The sequence below is a fragment of the Lucilia sericata genome, unplaced genomic scaffold (genome assembly GCF_015586225.1).
Source record: "Lucilia sericata isolate MDLA Ls3-8-SP2 unplaced genomic scaffold, ASM1558622v1 Contig000203F_arrow, whole genome shotgun sequence".
In the NCBI taxonomy this organism is placed as follows: Eukaryota; Metazoa; Arthropoda; class Insecta; order Diptera; family Calliphoridae; genus Lucilia; species Lucilia sericata.
Genome location: NW_023994231.1, coordinates 419,495 through 439,584, shown reverse-complemented (window position 1 = coordinate 439,584; position 20,090 = coordinate 419,495). Strand labels below are relative to the sequence as shown.

The following is a 20,090-nucleotide window of genomic DNA, read 5'->3' as shown; positions in this document are numbered from 1 at the left end:
ATATTTGTTTACGGTAGAAATTCTATCCATTATTGAAAGATTTTTAAACTTTAGACAATTTCGCAAAAAATGAGACTGGTTAGGACACAAGATACACGACATTTTAGTAGAAGTAGCATTGTAAGAATGTTTTGAAGATTCCACGTCAGAAGAGTTTGTCCCTTTAAGGTCGTGAAGACATTGCAATGTTTGAATTCTTTCCGTCAGAAAGTTATCAAAATCATGCCAAGTACACAACACAGATTTGTCCTTAACGCCCTGTTCCCATAAAATCACAGTTGACCTAGGCAGACGCTGAATACATATGAAAATAATAATTGGGTCCCGTGCCGTGAATAAATCTCTAAAAGTAGGCCAAGAAACATAATCCCCACCGAATGTGTCAACATCACAAGGGGGTAAAGACAGATTGTGTTCTGAAGTGCCAGTATTTAAATTTACCGTTGAAGAATCACTATTCTTCTAATCACGTTTAAATTTGTCCATTTTCTGAGTAATAGAGCCTAAACATTGAAAATAAGCCATGTATGTGGTCTGATATTTAGACGCTGCCACATCTACATCACTAGATTCACTGGGGGGAGAAGTTTCGAAAAACTTCTGACAAGAAGTATAAGTTGTTCTAACTTCCTCCCACAATCGTCTTATTTCCTCGCCCTGTATCTCTAAGGTAAAAATGTTATGAATATCCTCACCTAAATCATTAATAGGGTGATCGACTCGATTTTTCAACCGGTTTTAAAACCGGTTTTTTCTGCTTTACCAGTGTCGGTTTTTTCTTAATGTTGATTTTTCGAATATCGAATAACCCGGTTTTTTCACTTTTTAAAACCCGGTTTCGAATACTTTTATTTGCTTTGTATTCAAAGATTATTTAAATGAAATTTTTAAGTAAATAATAATACAGCCCGTCTAAATTTTAAAAATATTCGAGTCGAGGAACTAGAGTACATTTTCTACAGCTCTTTTGGTTAAACTTTTTTGATTTTCCTAATTAATTAAAAAAATTTATTTGTAAAATTGATAACTGTTTGATAAAATTTAGCAATCTTAAGATTATATTCCAATTACAATAATTAATTTACGGCTGAAATTTTATGGAAGAGTTGGAATGCCTATGCAAATTTCCTAAACAGGGCTTTTAAAATAAGCTAGGATTACATAGTACCTTATGTTTAACAGAAGTGTCCCACTTCTTTCCTAATTTGTTTATATTAAAGAAATAATGTAAATCAGACGACTAGATCTAAAGTTATAATCTTTTAAACTGTTAAAAATCATTTCGGGCCATGTTTTGTTAATCAAATTTAAACATAGACATTAAGTTTTTCAAATTAAAATATATTTTTTTTAATTATAATGAAAAACCGGTTAACCGGTTTTCGAACTATTCGAAAACCGGTTTTTGGAAAATGTCGAATAATCGATCACCCTAATCATTAAACATCGCGCCGAAAGTAACAAGAGCATCCGATGCTCTAAAAAATTCGTTTTGTGGCGTAACAGACACGTTTAATATTAAAAAAAATTAATAAAATGTAAGGAAATTAAAAATCAGAACTAATTCACGACAAAAAATATTATAATTAGTTTTAAATGTCAAGCAACAAACGTGACAATGGCTAAACTGACCGACCGTAGGGTGACCAATATAATGAAAGAACAAGAATTAACCGTATATGTATTTTGTTTTTATATTTTACAGATGTAAATCTGTAAACAAATGAAGCACAAAAGAAAATATAAAAACACTAATTGTCAGTCGGAGCAAAAAAAAAATTAAAATTTCCAAAAAATTAATTAAAATTTCCAAAAAATTAATGCACTGTATTAAATATTAAAAGTAAAAATGACGAAAAAATACAAAAAGAACTTTGTGTATGTGTGCGCGTTAAAAGAACCGAGTTTTTTACCACTTCACTTTTGCTCACAAAATATATTTACGTACCTTAAATATTTCGTAGAAATAAATAAATATATATATTGTCAGTGGACTGTATTGTTGAGGATGATGGACTTCAAAAGATGCCAACAATATCCAGTACTCAATTCAGGAATCCGGTTCAAAGGACCAAATGTTTGGCATCAATCCAATTTGTCCAAGTTTTTATGAAAATAAAACAAAATAAAGTTTCAAATTTTATGAGACGTAGATCTCTTTTATTTAAAACCAAATATTACCTCGTAGAAGGTTTGCAGGTTTTTTATGTAAAAGATAATGTTCACGTAGTGCTTGTCGTAGACAACATCAATATCTTAAGACCGTGTAAAAAAAAACAAGCTTAATTTGGTGGCAAACAATATTTAAGTACCGTTAACGGTTTACTCGTTAGAATCTTCCAGCAAAGATGTATAAAATTGGCATTAGATTCTAACGTTGTTAAAAATAGTATTATTCATTAAAAGGAGCAATTACCAAAATGCAGCTCGCAACAAAACTCGCTTAAACAAGGCCTTATGGGATTCTCTCACCCATATTTTTAGTTCAGCTTTTGTTGCGTCGAATGGTTTTGCGTTTGTCAGGTTAACTGCATCGAGCTCCCTTCCCTTTAAAGCTATTACATTCGCCCTTTCGTTACCGACTACTCCCGAGTGGGCTGGTACCCATATGATGTGAACCTTACCTCTGGGAGAGTATTCATTTAAAGCTTTCTAACAATCCAATTCGGTCTTAGATTTAATTCTATCACCTGATATCGCCCTAATTGCCTTCTGGCTGTCGGTAAATATATTAAGCCCTGTGGGCGCCATATTTATTCTGGAAGCTTGTGTTATGATTAGGCAAACGGTGGTATATTTCTGTTTCTGGGTCTTCAATATAGAACCCTAGCCCCACTTTGTCCCCTAATTTAGAGCCATCCGTGTAGAAACGGATTCCTACTGGTATTTGCTCTAATGTTCCGCTTGACCAAGACATTCTATGTGGGATTAGCGTTTCAAAGTTTCCGACATATTCTGTGCCTGATCGCATAAGGCACGTCCGATGAATGTGTATAACCTTCCAATGTGTCCAGTATACATTGATGACGTGTCCTATAACCGTTTTTGGCCAGTTCGCCTAAAGTAAAGAGCCGTTCGGCTGTAAGCGCCGCCTCATATCTTATATATGTTTCAATGGGTGGAATATCTAGCAACGTTTCCAGAGCCTTTGTAGTGGACGACTTCGTTTAAAGCGGTTTCCACCGATCGTCCCTTTACATAAGCATGCTGCTTATATTTAAGGTCTTTGTAACCATGCTATCGACTATCTGTTCCAAGGTTTTAAGTAGGAAGGACGTAAGACTTATCGGTCGATAGGACTTAGGTGTCGCATAGCTAGGTTTCCCAGGTTTGGGTATAAATATTACCCTTGCATCTTGCCAATTAACTGGGGTATATGCCAATTTTAAGCATGCAGTGAATATCTGTGACAGATGTACGAAAACCAGTCCCGCCTCCATCTGCAAAAGTGCCGGGAAAATGAAATCGGTTCATCTATGTTATTCGATATACCGGGTGGGAAATGAGAGTCCATATGAGTTTCATTGTCTCCTCCATATCCTCAAGCCTCCTGCCCGTGTCAACGATCATAGATTCCGGTTGGACATGAGTTTTGGATAGGAATTTTTTTATCTTCGATACGTCATTTACGCTATATACCTGTTCACAGAAAAGTTTCCAGGAGTCTCGTTTGGCTTTTCGAACGATTTTCTTATATTCACCAAGTTTATTACGATACTCATCCCAGTATACTGCGGTCTTTTTACGCCATGCCCGGTTAAATAGTTTGCGAAGAGTCTTCCCAAGGTTCCGGATCTCCCCAGTTACCCAGGGTTTTTCCTGGGCAGATCTCCGCTCTCGCAGAGGGCAGCTGTCCTCGAACGATTCAACCAGGGCACTTGTGAAAGTTTCCACTTTGGCATCTATATACCCTTTATTTCGACATTGAAAAGTGTCCTGACCTAAACGGTTCTTTAGTAAGGTCCCGAACATTGTTCAATTAGTTTTAGACTTATTCCGAAACTTTATCGGCTTTGGTGGTGGCGTTAGTATTTTGAATCTTATGTACCGATGATCAGAAAAGAAGTGCTCGTCCGAAACTCTCCAATCCTGAATTTCGTTATAAGCTCTTCTGAACATATAGTTATATCTAATACTTCTTCTCTGATTCTATTGACGAAGGTAGCTTTATTACCTAAGTTCAATGTTATCAAGCCTTTAGTATTAAGGAAATCCATGAGGGCTTGTCCCCTGCGATTGGTGTTTGTACTACCCAAGCTACATGGTGCGAGTTGGCATCACAACCTATTACAATTTTCTTATTTTTCCTTTGTGCCTCTTCAACCAGTTTCATCAGATCCGACGTTGGTGGTAGTGTCGGAGAATCGAAAGGCAGGTATGATGCAAGGAATATGTTGCCACGACCTTGCTTCAGCACCGTTGCATCCGATGCTGATAATCCTGTTGAGAGGAGAAAACATAAGTTCTTGTGACATAAGATACATGTTCTCGGGCGAGACCCTGTATCAGCGTAGAAAAGTTGGAAATTTACGTGATTTAATCCAGAAATCCATCGTCCAAGGTTCCTGGATTAAAGATATATGTATTTTACCTGTGTTAATTTTAGCCATCATAGCGTTGGTAGCTGTCTCGCTCCGATGAAGGTTTATTTGGATAACCTCAATCATGGTCATCCATTAAACTGTCTTCCAGCGAGTTGGTGGTCACCTCCTCGCTCTTTGGATTTGACTCCTCCGGGTAGCCTGAAGTGGCTATTAATGCAGTGAGTACTGTTGATGGCTCTGCGGTGTCCTTATCAGGCATAGGAATAGCAGTATTTTTAATAGACACATTCCCAATTCTGGAGAGCACTGCTGTTCTGTCTTCTGGCGGGTGAGTGATTTCCTCCTCGCTTTTAGGATTTGACTCCTCAACATTGCCAGTACTTGCTAATGATGCTTTGGGTACTGTCTTAGGTGTTTTAGTGTCCTTGTCGGGGCCGGTTTTGACAGCCCTTTTAATCGGCGCCTTCCCAATTTTGGAAAGGGCAACTACACTTTCTTCAGGCGAGTTAATTCCTCGATTTTAGGATTTGACTCCTCAGTAGTGGATACTGATGCTGTGGTCTTAGGTTTTTTAGTGTCCTTTTCGAGGCTTGTTGTAACAGCCCTTCCAATCGGCACCTTCCCAATTTTGAATATGACAGATTTAGAGGCGAAGTAAGCTCTACCTTTATTCTTGGCAAGACTAGCCATGGATTTCTTGTCGATACCTATTACAAATAAATTTCCCTCAGGTTCTTCTTTCCTGTAAAAGACATCCTATTTTTCCGCTGCCAGCTCAGCATTTTGACCTCCAAAAATTTCCAGTATACCTTCATTAGCCAGTTTACTGCCCCATCCTTTTATGTAGACAGTGGACTTTAAGAGCACCGGAAGCTCGCTCTTCTTTGCCAGTCCCAGCCTAGCGCCGTCCCAGGGAGGAGGGATACTTACCACCAAGTTCTTTAGGGTGCTAACACATTGGTGAGATGCCAACCTCATCAACATCACGCCCATGCTGAACTCGCAGCTCTCGCTCTCTATTGGTTGTTTGCCCTTTGAAGCGATTGCATGGTCCACTATCTTATTGTTGACCAGGTCTTCTATTTTACTCTGTTGGTCTATTGGAATTTTGCCTGTCGGATTACCGGCATCGTAAACTGCATAGCAGAGATCGTCCCGGTGCCTACTTCTGGCAACTTTGGCGTAAGATGCCGGCTCTTTTCGTTTTCCTCCGTCTAGCTTCTCCTTCCTTGTTTTTCGGGGCTTCTTTTGAGATTCCCTTACCTTCGAGGTTGATTTCGCCGACGTGTTCGTCTTCGGAATATCTGGCTTGGCGTTGTCACCCTTACTCGCAGGATTCTCACTTGAGATTCCTTTGAGTGAAGTATGGCTTGGCTTCGACTGTGTATTAGAAGACGGGGAGCTCTTTTTCTTCTTAGGTTTATTCTCAGTTGTCAACTCCTCGGGAGACCTGATACTTTTTGCCTCAGATCTTGTGAGAGAGTCCGATTTTTCCTTAGGAGTGTCGTGGGATTGACTAACTATGATTTCCTGAAGCATCTTTTTCAACTTCCTCCTCTGTGCTCCAGAAAGTCTTTTCTTAGTAATAGGTAGTTTAGCTATGCTAACACTCACCTCTTTCACCATTTGCTCTACTTCATCCTTTTTGGAATTTGCTATAATGGTATTATTATTATCATCTGAGGATTCAGAGTCGGAACCCTCACCTATATTTAAAGGCTGAGGTAGCTTAGAGCTCTCTCCGAGTACATCCTTCTCTTTCACCCCTATGTTTTTGCCAGTGACATGCTGTACACTTGACGCATTATCCGCCACGGAGGCCAAGGTACCCACCTCCGTAGTAGTATTTTGCTCACGATTGCAGGATGACAACGACACGTGACTCGCGAGTAGATCAACACTTGCCGCCGGTACTGGGTTATTTAGGCCCTGCACCGTAACTTTTATCTTTTTATTTTTATTTTCCTTATTTGTTTTTTCCGGTTTTTTGGTCCGCGGGGAATATAATATTCCCAGGTGGTGGACAATCTGCCCTCCCTCAGCTTAAGTGAAATTAAAGCTGGGAGAGGGCTGATGGTCCATCACCACCCCCTATCCGCAACCCGGGGACGCGCTCGTTAGGAAAAAACTGAAAACCAACATTTAAAAATGAAGACATAAATTGTATAAGCTGCATTAGAGGTAAGCAAATACGGCAGTCCTTTCCTAAGAAGAATAATAAATCAAGCAGTGAAGTATTAGAATTAATACACACAGATTTGTGTGGTCCGATGAGAGTAGAATCAATAAGTAAGAAACTTTATTTCGCAACATTCATCGACGACTTCACTAGAAAAGTATTAATTGTTCCATTCAAAATCAAGTTGTATATTTTACCTACTAAAGTGTAGTAACAGTGATTGTGAACAGATCTTTGCAGCAAGTCATAAGATTATGTTCTCAATGAAAAAAAAAAAAAAAAAAAAACAATCAAAACAAATATACATAACAATGTCAAAAGTGTAGTAATATAAGATATGGTAACACTAATTGTAATTAGGTCTGGTAGCATTAATTGTAATTGCATATAATTGCAACTAACTTCACGGTTGCAAAAAAACTGCAACCAACTTCATTATTAATTGTGATTTCCGCCTTGAATAAAGTGAACAAAAATAAGTAAAACGTGAAAACAAATAAAAATAAATAATTCAACTTGGCCAATTACTATAAAATCAGGTGTGGGGTACGACTGAAGCCCCTTTGTGTATAATTTGTGCACAAACTTTCAAGGATTACTAATTCATTTGGAGATGAATATGGATTTGCGACCAAGTCGCCATGCTTTAATGGCTGCATTAACAAATGCTGGGATTGAATTCCCCGAGTCAGCAACCCTAAGCCAATTAAGGCTATTGTTTCAAGAAGTGCAAAAGGAGGAAAATATGCCTACGGGAAATTCAAATGCAAACGATGAACCCACAAGCGACGGACGTCCAACTGACATGTTGATGATCAGTGGGGGCAGATTTTCTGACAATTTGTCAAAAATAATTCCGCACATGTGCGGAATAACCGATGACAATGTGACCGAGATACCATCGGATAGAAATGATGTACCAAACAACACGATGCCGATGGTTGATCAATTGGTAAATTTTACTGAGGTCAGTGCCCAAATCCAGAATACACCCGAAGCTATTAAACCTGCTGCCCATGTGCCCGATGTAAACGTGCCTGAAGTTGCTGTCAATATACCAACTGATAATTCTGCTGCCATGCCTGAAGTTGCTGTCAATATACCAACCGATAATTCTGCTGCCGTGCCTGATGTCGAAAATTTTTCTTATAATGCTGCTGGAAAACAAAATTCTGCTGCCAAAAATGAACTTAGAAATTTACAAATACGACTGGAAATTTTAAAATTGCAGCAACAAATTCGAGCGTTGGAAACAAATGCCCAACCAGCCGCATATGTCCATCGCATTGACTTAATGGAGCTGGACTCAGCAGTGCCACCATTTTCCGGGGATGACCATTACGATGTAATGAAATGGTTCACGCAATTTGAGGATTATGCTTCCAATTACACAATGAAGGAAAAATGTGTGGGTGTTCGTCGTCGCCTGGAAGGGACAGCAAAGAAGTATGCAAACAATTTAGGTTTGGTGGACTATGACGAGCTAAAAGTTAAGCTCATAAATATGTTTAGGCGCACGGTGTCCCGCCAAGAAATTTATCGGCAATTACGAACGCGTACCTTAAGCCCGAATGAAACGTGCTTAAGCTACTTAGTTGCCATGCAATCAATTGCCTCAAAAGCAGATATTTCAGAAGAAGAGCTGGTTGACATGTAATTGACGGCATACAAGACAGTGGCAACGCTATTTCATATTTGTATGGGGCCAGAACTGTAGATGAATTAGTTGTGCGGATGGACCGATATGAATATCGACGCAAGCAGATCCGTCCAACCAAAAATCCAGTAACAACTAATATTAATAAACAGAAAGTAACTGCCGATGTGGAAAGTGCTGCCAATAAATTACCTGATGCCGAAGTTCGCTGCTATAATTGTTCTCAATTTGGACATTACCAGTCCAAATGCCAAAAACCAAGACGCCCACCAAATTCTTGTTTTATTTGTGCCGAGGTTGGACACTTTCACCAAAACTGTCCGAAAAAGAAGACAATATCTGCTGCAATGGCTGAAGCTGGTAGAAATGAGGTTTTAGATGTATTTAATCCGGTAAGTGTTGCCTTCGTTCCGGTAGCCCCATTAGTTGTGTCCGGGAATCTCTCGTGCCCTTTAAAACGGAACGTTCTAAAATAATGACGTCTTACCGCGGTATGGGAAATAAACATTTAAACGTACTAGATCGTGTCCGATGTGATGTTATCTTTAATAATAAATTAATTACACATGAATTTTTAATATTGCCGGATGAAGAGTCCGTAATGCCGTTACTAATCGGACGCGATCTTATGTCGAAATTTAATATACGTTTATGCAAAATAAAAATAAAAAATAATAAAAATGAAATTTTGAAACTGAATTTAAAGAATATTGAAAATAAACCGAATGACAAAATTATCAGTGCGCTTATGTCGTTTAATTTATATAGAGTTTCGGGACGTGAAAATGAAATTCCAACTATTAGAAATTATTGTATTGTACATAATGCTATATTAAATTGTAATAATATTAATGATATGGGATGTATATTAGATGGAGTTGACCTATTTGCTTCTGAATTAGAAAGACCTAGTGATTGCGGAATGAGTGAATTAGACACAATTGTTGAAAGAGATATATGTGATTCCCTAGTAAATACAGTTTGTTCGATTGAGACCGAAGTTAATCTAAATATATCAACTTGCAGGACGCCGACCGAAGCTTTTGCATTAAGATCATTAATAAATATTAATTACTTTAAAAATTTTAATAGTGCTTCAAAAATAACTGACTTTTGTATGCAAATTAGGTTGACAAATGATGTACCTATGTATAGTGGACCTCGGCGTTTGTCTTACCGTGAACGTGGTGAAGTTAAATCTAAACTTGAGGAACTATTGAAGATGGGTATAATTCGCCCCAGTGAGTCGCCTTATGCATCCCCGATAGTGTTAGTTAGAAGAAAAAATGGAGATTTGAGGATGTGTGTGGATTACAGATCGCTTAATAGGATTACAATAAAGGATAACTATCCCTTGCCGATTATAGAAGACTGCCTTGATTATTTAGGTAATAAAAATTTTTTTTCGACTCTGGACTTGAGAAACAGCTTTCATCAAGTTCCAATGCATAAGGATTCTATTCAATATACGGCGTTTGTAACACCTTTAGGACAATTCGAATTTTGTTATATGCCATTCGGACTTAAGAATGCTGGCGCGGTGTTTCAACGATTTATTAATATGATATTAAGGGATATGATTGCTAAAGGGAAAATAGTAGTGTATTTAGACGATATAAGCATTGCAACGGAAACATTTGAGGAACACTTGGAAATATTGGGTCAGGTATTGCAGGCCTTAAGTACAGCGGGTTTAAGATTGAATTTTGAGAAATGCAAATTTGCATTTAATGAACTTGATTACTTAGGTTATAGAGACAACAATGAGGGTATTCGACCAAATGACACTCACTTCGAGACGATTAAGAATTATCCAATTCCCAAGGATCACGATGAGGTCGAAAGATGTATAGGATTATTCTCCTTCTTCCGTAGATTTGTTCCAAATTTTTCAAGAATAGCTAAACCCTTAACAGAGTTAAAAAAAGGAAAATTTAATTGGACGAGTGATTGTACAGAGGCATTTATGACACTGAAGGAAAAATTAAGTAATCCGCCAGTACTAGCAGTGTACAATCCCCAATACATAACGGAACTACATACTGATGCGAGTTCTAAAGGGTACGGTTCAGTGCTCTTGCAAAGACAGGTAGATGGAAAATTCCACCCAGTAGCTTATTACTCAAAATGTACTTCAAAAGCAGAGGCACAATATCACAGTTTTGAACTGGAAACTCTGGCTATAATATATTCTCTAAAACGATTTCGAATTTATTTAGAAGGCATTCCATTTACAATAGTGACAGACTACTCACTTACGTTGACGTTAAATAAGAAACTAATAAATCCAACGATAGCAAGATGGGCTTTAGAACTTGAAAACTTTGATTATAAAATTCGACATCGTAAAGGGGAATTGATGACGCATGTTGATGCCTTAAGTCGGATACCAATTATTGCCGCAGTCGACGGCTATGATGTGGATGTAAACATTCAAATTGCCCAGACTAGAGATGCTAATATTCAAAACATGCGAGAACGTTTGGAAAAGGATAACGTAGAAGGTTATACATTAGAGAACGGCTTAGTATTTCGATGTTCTGAACAAGGACGTAGACAACTATACGTACCCGCAGAGATGGAAGAAAACATAATACGTCTGATACACGAGAAATACGGTCATTCAGGGATTGAAAAATGTTTTAATAACCTAAGGAAATATTATTGGTTTCCAAAAATGAAGGAGAAAATTAATAAATTTATAAGAAACTGCCTGAAGTGTATATACTATTCAGCGCCTAATAGAAAAAATGAAAGGAATTTATATAGCCTGAGTAAAAAACCAGTCCCGTTTGATACATTACATATTGATCATTACGGACCATTACCATCGATAAAGTCAAAGCGGAAGTATATCCTTGTAGTCGTTGATGCATTTACGACATTTACAAAATTATACTCTGTGAACTCTCCAGGTACAAAAGAAGTCTTATGTGCTTTAAAGAAGTATTTTGAAAATTACAGCCGCCCGAGAAGAATAATTAGTGACCGGGGAACTTGTTTTACATCTAGTGAATTTAGCAAATTTGTATACGATCGTAATATAGTTCATGTTAAAGTGTCAGTGGCATCACCACAATCAAATGGGCAAGTCGAGAGGATAAATAGGGATTTAAGGGCAATGTTAGCAAAACTGACAGAACCAATCGAACATAGTGACTGGGTCGAGAAATTAACGCATGTAGAATTTGCTATTAACAACACCGTGCACCGGTCTATAGGACAATCCCCTAGTAAGATGTTGTTTGGTATTGAACAAAAGGGCGAGATAATTGATGAATTGACAGAACATTTGCAGGACACTTATGAGGGAATTAATAGAGATTTAGTTTCGATTAGAAAGCAAGCCTCTGATGCTATAGAGAAGTCTCAATCGTACAACCTGAATTATTTTAACAAACATCATAAGCCGGCCAAAATATTCAAAGTGGGAGATTTGGTAGTATTGAAAAATGTCGATACATCAGCCGGCGTAAACAAAAAGCTCATTCCAAAATATCGAGGGCCATCAGGTAACACAAATGCCATATGTTGGCATTGTAGATTCAAGTCGTTTGAGAAATTGATTGGAATTTAAAATTGATAATCGAAATAATTTAATGAACTCTGAAGGCAACATTGACGAATATGAAAATTATGAATATTTAGAGAATGATGATAGTATTAGTGAATATGAAGATTTCGAATTTTTAGATGAGGAATATTTATAAATAGTATCAATCGAGGTCGATTGAAATGTCAGGTCGGCCGAGATTGTAGTAATATAAGATATGGTAACACTAATTGTAATTAGGTCTGGTAGCATTAATTGTAATTGCATATAATTGCAACTAACTTCACGGTTGCAAAAAACTGCAACCAACTTCATTATTAATTGTGATTTCCGCCTTGAATAAAGTGAACAAAAATAAGTAAAACGTGAAAACAAATAAAAATAAATAATTCAACTTGACCAATTACTATAAAAGATACAAAAAATTAAAAAAAACATTAAATTAATTAAACATGCGAAATAAACCAAATTAATTTCTTTGAATTTTCAATTCTTTTATTTTCTTTATTCCACATTTTAAACTAATAAATAAACAGTTTTTAATAAAATTTTAGCTTTTTTGTTTTGGTAAACAGCTGTTTGTTTTTGATTTCAGTGTTACCACTTTATCGTTTTTTATGCTAAAATCGTTTGAATTTTTTGTTTATATGTTGAAATAAACATTTGGCAACACTAAACTTTCTTACAACATTCGAAAAACATATGAAAAATTGTCGTAGGAGTTGTATAGAGCTTTTGCATAGAAAATACCAACAACATTGTTATGACTATTGTAGCAGCTGCTGACATACAACGCTACAACATCGATTGTGAATTGAACAAATATATTTACTAAGGAAAAAGAGTGAATATCTAGAAACATTCAAAGAGTTTAAGTAAGAGGTGGAACTAAAAACAGGCAAAAAGATTAAAGGTTTAAGATCGGATAATGCACCTGAGTTAAAAAGTAATGAATTTAAGAGCTTTATGAAAAATTGTGGCATTAAACATCAATTTACAGTTCAATATACTCCGGAACAAAACGGAATAGCCGAACGGATGAATAGAACTCTTGTAGAAATGGCGAGGACTATCATGATAGAAGCCAAATTACCAGAATTTTTGTGGGCAGAATTGATTATGACTTCCGCATATATCAGAAACCTGTGTCCTACAAAATTAAATGATGACAAAACACCTGAGGAACTTTGGTCGGGTAAGAAGCCAGTTGTGAAACATTTAAGACAAATTGGTTGTAAAGCCTTTGCACTGGACAAAAAGCCAGGCAAATCGAAATGGCAAGCTAGAAGTTCTGAATTTGTATTTGTCGGATACTCTTCGGAATCAAAAGCTTACCGTCTATGGAAATCTGGAACTCAGAACATAATTAAAAGCCGTGATGTACGATTCATTGAAGAAGAATTTGATGTGGATTTGAATGAAATTCAGGATAAAAATGTTGGATTCTATGAATTTAATTAGAATCAAAATAAACAGAATGAACAAACTATATTAAATGCGAATGAGTCGGAATCCATAAATACAAACCCATTACAATCACAGTGTATCTCAAATCAGAATTCTTCACACGATAGATTTTATGAATTTAACTGGAATCAAAATAATCAACAACGTATAATAAATACAAATGAATCCGAATCTGTAAATTCTAATTCATTACAATCGCAGCATATTTCAAATGATAACACTTCACATACTTCTATTAATGAAGAAACTAATTTGAATCAATATTTAACAAGTGACGATGAACCAAAACCAAATGAACCAGAACCATCAACATCAATTAAGGAACGCACAGTGGGGCAGAATCGAAATTTTTTGGAAATAAATCTGGCATTTCTAAACGGCGGATCCGCTCGGTATAAAATTTGGTGTGAGCGTAGCCAAGGAGTATTCGAGTTTAAGTTTTGAAGATGAACCCCGCAGATGCCCCAGGGACGGCGATCAAAGTAGGGTACCTACGACATGTAAAATTTTTAAACTCGTGCCATTTTTTTGTTTTTCATCCAAATACAAAGATTTTTATATTTTCTGAAAGCGAGACGAGATCTTGAAAAAACATGCTTGGACATACTACTTATCTCTTATAATATCCGAGTTATAGGCATTTAAAAATTTAGTGATACAAAATTTACCATACCTTGGTCCGCCTTTTTTTGAATACCGGGCGTAATTTTGGACCAAATTTTTTTCTTGTTAGTTAGACAACAAAATTTCCAATAATATACAAAAAATTTCAGATCAATATAATTTACAGATCCAAAAATATACGTTTTTTAATTTAAAAATTCAAAAAATTTTAGATTTTTGCCGTTTTTTTGCCAAAAATGTGTCTTAACTCTTTTATTAATAAAATAAAATTTTCTTTAAGAACATGTAAAAATTTTATAGTTTTCTAAAAGGTATCTTTACGCAGAACGCTTTGGCGTAACAAACTTGTCCTATTTTTTGAAAATGTTGCCACTGCGTCCTTCCGAATATGACCTATTTTTTATCAAAACTTCAACTTTGGGCGACATGTTCTAAAATCCCAAAGCTGGGATCAGAAAACTGAAAGCAGTTTTGGAAACCTCAATATGTTTTCTATTTACTCCAAAAGTATTTTCCTAGCACTGAAAGAAATGTGGACCCTATGGGCAAAAAAGTAAAAATCCCATTTTTGGGATTTTCATTCCTATTTTTGGGAATTGCGGGATGCCCTCTGACCTTTTCAATTTTTCTTATTTGAAATGACAAATTTAACAAGCGTTGAAAATTTCATTGAGTTTTGTTCATAAATAAAGATTTTGTCATATATTACATATTTGTTTAATTTCTAAAACTATGATTTATATCAAAATTTTAATAGGGTCGCAGATAGCTACAACAATTTAGTCCATATTTATCCCTTAATATCTTTTTTTTAGTTAGATATGGAAATTCTCGATTCTTTACAAAAATTTTCAAGCCAATATCTCAATTACATTCAAAAATATGTTCATTTAAACCTGTATCCTTTAATTTCATATTTTTCATATTTTAGTATTAAATATGACAGAACATATTTAAATCTTATATTTACCTATTTTCTATTTGTTTGCTTATCCTTATAATTGAAAGGTCCTATTATGCTTAAATTTTCAGAAATTTATAACTATATTTTACCATTTGGTCCAAAATTACGCCCGGTATTCAAAAAAAGGCGGACCAAGGTATGGAAAATTTTGTATCACTAAATTTGTAAATGCCTATAACTCGGATATTATAAGAGATAAGTAGTATGTATCACTAAATTTTTAAATGCCTATAACTCGGATATTATAAGAGATAAGTAGTATGTCCAAGCATGTTTTTTGTTGTATTTGGATGGAAAACAAAAAAATGCCAAGAGTTTAAAAATTTTACATGTCGTAGGTACCGTACTTTGAGCCGCCACAGCGCCGTCCCTGGGGCATCTGCGGGGTTCATCTTCAAAACTTAAACTCGAATACTCCTTGGCTACGCTCACGCCAAATTTTATACCAAATTTATACGGATAAGCCGTTTAGAAATGCCAGATTTATTTCCAAAAAATTTCGATTCTGCCCCACTGTGGAACGTTTGACATCATGGACTCTATTTAAAGCCAGGGAAGAAGCACATTCAATTACTCAAGAGGAACAGGAAAATGATCCCAAAAATTTTAAAGAAATGTTTAAATCCTAAAATGTTGATGATTGGAAAAATGCTGTTAATCAAGAATATAACTCCTTAATTAAAAACAATACTTGCTACAAACTACTATTGGATGCAAATGGGTTTTTAAAACCAAATATAAACCAGATGGAAAAGTTGAAAAAAGAAAGGCACGATTAGTAGCTAAAGGTTACACCCAAAAATACGAAATGCAGATTAAAGAAATCTATATATGGATCAAAAAAAGCTGGCCGACAATGGTATATAAAAATTGATAAAGTATTTAAAAAATTTAATTTAACAAACTCTAAATATGACCAATGCATATATTACATGAAAAATGGTAAACAAATTTTAATAGTAGCATTATATGTAGATGATATAATTATAACATGCAACTGCGAAGAAACTACAAACAAGTTGATAAAATTAATATCAGAAAACTTTGAGATACGCGACATTAAAGAACCAAAGCACTGTATTGGACTTGAAATTATTCAAGATTCTGAATCGTTATCTATATGTCAACCGGGATATATTCAAAACCTAATTGAAAAAAATGGGTTATTAAATGCAAAATCTGTTAAAATTCCTATGCAATCAAAAATTAATTTGGAAAAAGAACCAAAAATTCCAGGAGAAGGAGAAAAAGTAGATAAAACTAAGTATCAAGAAATTATAGGTTCTTTATTGCAGTTTTAATGTGTTAACAAATTATTACAATTTTGCCAAGATCCCAGAAAGCAGCACTGGAATGCGTCGTTATACATAATTAGATATCTAAAAGAAACAAAACATTACAAAATAACTTACAAGAAAACGTCACTACCATTAATGGGCTATGCAGATGCAAACTGGGCTCAGGATATTGACGACCGAAAATCTCAGTCTGGACACTGTTTCATTTTTGCTGGTGCTGTCATATCATGGGAGTCTCGCAAACAAAATGTTGTTGCAACTTCAAGTGCATAGTCGGAGTACATATAATTGGCTGAATCAGCAAAAGAAGCAATGTTCTACAATAATCATGAGTGACTCTCAGAGCGGCCAACACATGGCAAAATTCGGTGGGCATCACTCGAGAACCAAACACATACATTATCGATATCATTTTATTCGTGATGCAGTCGAATCAAATTGTAAATATAAAATAAATCCCTACAGAAAACATGGTTGCAGATGTTTTAACCAAATCATTGCCAAAAATTAAGCATCAATTTTGTATTGGAAAGATGGGTATGACATTCAAAACCAATAATCGTTGAGGAGGCGTGTTGGATATCAACTTTATTGTTTTGTACTTGTTATTTTATTTTATAGTTGTTCATTTAATATTTTGTTTGATTAAAAAAAAATATTTTACTTTACTTTGTATTTTGTTTTTGTTGAATAAATATCTTTGTTTGTTTTAAGAAAAACCCTTTTATAAATCTTAATATAAAAAATATAATCATAAAACAAATAATTAAAAATAAAAAAACTTATTAATAATAAAATAAATTTTAAAATAATTTTGAAAAAAAAAAAAATATTAAAAGTTGTACCGCCAAAATTTAAATCCTAACTCAAAACGACAAAAGATTAATTAATAATGGAAGTTCAACAAAACCAGCCAAGAAAAACAATCTTCACCAAAGTCAGGATACTGTATCCCTGCCATAAAAATAATCGACCAATTTTAGAGATAGAAACGTGATACCCAATATCTATAAAGTTGAAAGTACAAGAACATGAGAGCCTGTTAGTCAAACGTACGAAATATTGAAAACAAAGAATGATTTAAAAATTAAATACCAATGATTACATTAAACTAATTATCCCTTAAAAACTGCAACAGCTAATAGACAAAATGATAAGAGGAACAACAACTGAATTGCAAATAGTGTCCAAACCATAGAACAATACCTGACAGAATATGAAATAAACCAGAGACAGTAACTGTTATAAGTTTTATTATAAAACTTAAAATTTAATAATTATTTTCAAGCAAAATTTTTTTTCCTCAAAAATAAAACTTAATGTTAAATTTTATTTTTTTGTTCAAAAATAAAACTTATTTCTTGATTTTTATTTTTTGTTCAAGAAATAATTATTATTTTTGAGTTTTATTTTTTTCATTGAAAAATAAAAATCATTTTTAAGTTTTATATTTTTGCTTGAAAAAATAAAAGTTATTCTTGAGTTTTATATTATTTTCTTCAAAAATAAAACTTAATATGAAAATATATTCTTACAAATAAATTTTGATTAAAATATAACATTAGAAAGAAGTAGTTGTGTTATATTCAGGCAAACCGAATCTTATATGTATTGTCACCATCTAAACGTATCTAATAAACTTAAAGTGAGTTTGGAAGGAGGTCTTAAGAAGATGATTGTGTACTGATTCTTTATTACGATTAACTGACTTACTGGATTAACACAGTACCTACTATATTTTGATATATCGAAACAATATGAGCATTAGGGCGATTTTCGAAAGAGTGTCTTTTATGGGACTTAGGTTATTTATGTACCGAACTCTGCGTTAAACTAACTTTTTCAACTTTTCAAATGAGACCTAATTTTCGCCACATTTTACATGTGATTTCGGACTACTTATACTCTTAGGTATTATTTGATCACAATTGCTATATAATAAACATATTTATAAGAGTTTAAACTTTATTCTGAAAGGACTTTTCAGGTTTGCACTATACAGCGCATCCAACAGTCAGATGTTCGTATTTGTCAGATTTCGTATTACATCGTCTTAGAATATTATAAGGACACAGAATATATGTATGTATGAACTTATGTGAATCTACGACTACGATGAGTTACAAACGAAATGACAAAATCAGATTACCCCAATATTGGTGGGTATAAAAAGAGATAATGTATCCATAACTGAGTGTTTATGCAATCCGAAAAAACCTTGACATAGACATAAAAATCCGAATTGGAAACTAAACCTTAGATTGGATGCACATATTCCATATTGAAAATTTTATAAATATCAATATTATCATAGCTATGCGTTTTTTTTTTTATTTCTTAAGAAAAGCTTAAAAACTACATTTAATATTATAAAAAGTCATTTCTCTAAACATTTTATAAAAGAAAATGTTTTCATATTGACTTTTATTTTTGAAAAAAATAAAATAAAACTCAAGAATAATTTTTATTTTTCATGTAAAAAAATAAAACTTAAAATTAATTTTTATTTTTCAATGAAAAAGATAAAAATCAAAAATAATCGTTATGATTTAAACAAAAAAAAAAAAAAAAAAAAAAAAATAAAACTTAAGAAAAATTATTATTTTCTGAGTAATATACAAAACTTAAAAAATAAAAATCATTGTTTTAACCGATAATGCGTCTTTAGAGAAAACAAATGGTATATTCAATTAACTTTTACTCTTAATCCTTGTATTTGATTTTTTGTTTTAAATTTTAAGAATAATCATTATTTTCTGTCCCTGAAATGAACCAAATAAATTAATTGAAAATAAAACAAAGAACTCATGAATGAACAAATAATAGAAGAATATGAAGATCAAAACTAGAAAAATAAAAATGGCTTATCCGATGGCAAAAATAATACCAGAAATATCTCTCCAAATGACGAAGACACTCTCTCACTATAAACAGTATGAGAATTAATCAAACATTAAAGATAATTCCACACATCAAAAGATAAAAACTCCCTCAGCACTATAAATACAAATAAAATGTCATCAACCTTGCCCGAAAATAAAACAATATCTGAAGCAATGAAAGATCCACACTCAAATAATTTAAAGTACTAATACCAACTACAGCAATCCCACCACACCTCATTAATACAACAAGACCACTCCCTCTTTTACAACATATTGAAAAATGCTAAGCAATAATCCAATATGAACAAAAACACTGTAACAATAGCACTATCAAATTTAAGCCCATATAAGATACCCCTATCGAAACGTCAAACAACAATGAAATTGGTTTTGAAATAAAAGCGGAATCCGAGTTATTAAAAAGCGGGATTTGAATGAAAATATATTGAAAAAGCGGGATTTTGAAAATTGTCATTCATTAAATCCGGATTTAATAAAACTTAATATCAAAACAAGTAAAAACATTTTACTCGACTAAGACATATATGTACATATATCGATATTAATATTAATTTTTAGAAACAAAATATTTTTGTAAAACTTTTTAACCATGAACATATATGAGCGGTCAATTGAGGTCAATTATAAAATTCGGTAGAGAGATTTTGGCTTATAAGAAACTTACTTCTGTATATCGAATTTTATAGCTAAACTCGCATTTTTAAGCCAGTAATGTGCGTTCAAGTCATTTTCTGAAGGGGCTCTTCTATGGGGGGTAGGGTCAATTATGGACCGATTCTCATAAAATTAGGCAGATAGATTTTAACTCATAAGAAACTTACTTATATTGAATTTCTGCGCTATACTTGTATTTTTAAGCGAGTAATGGGCGTTAAAGTAATTTTTTGGAGGTGACAAT

The 20,090-nt window shown here is 34.1% G+C and overlaps 3 protein-coding genes across 3 annotated transcripts in view; all 3 read left to right on the top strand.

The window, feature by feature from the left end:
* Positions 1-20,090, top strand: part of LOC119601984 (calcineurin-binding protein cabin-1-like) — a 446,878-nt gene that overhangs the window by 58,114 nt on the left and 368,674 nt on the right. The window lies entirely within an intron of this gene.
* On the top strand, positions 6,547-8,526 carry LOC119601985. Its single transcript, XM_037953281.1, has one exon. It carries the CDS (start codon positions 7,337-7,339, stop codon positions 8,378-8,380), a length of 1,044 nt encoding a protein of 347 aa, XP_037809209.1. The 5' UTR covers positions 6,547-7,336; the 3' UTR covers positions 8,381-8,526.
* Positions 15,441-16,913, top strand: LOC119601988. Its single transcript, XM_037953284.1, has 2 exons — positions 15,441-15,847; positions 15,964-16,913. Exons 1-2 carry the CDS (start codon positions 15,820-15,822, stop codon positions 16,287-16,289), a joined length of 354 nt encoding a protein of 117 aa, XP_037809212.1. The 5' UTR covers positions 15,441-15,819; the 3' UTR covers positions 16,290-16,913.

Excerpts from the sequence above, each read along its gene's own strand:
- LOC119601985 (XM_037953281.1), top strand. The coding sequence starts at position 7,337 with ATGAATATGGATTTGCGACCAAGTCGCCATGCTTTAATGGCTGCATTA.
- LOC119601988 (XM_037953284.1), top strand. The coding sequence starts at position 15,820 with ATGGATCAAAAAAAGCTGGCCGACAATG. Across the intron at positions 15,848-15,963 it reads AAAAAAGCTGGCCGACAATG|ATGATATAATTATAACATGC; the intron begins GTATATAAAAAT and ends CATTATATGTAG.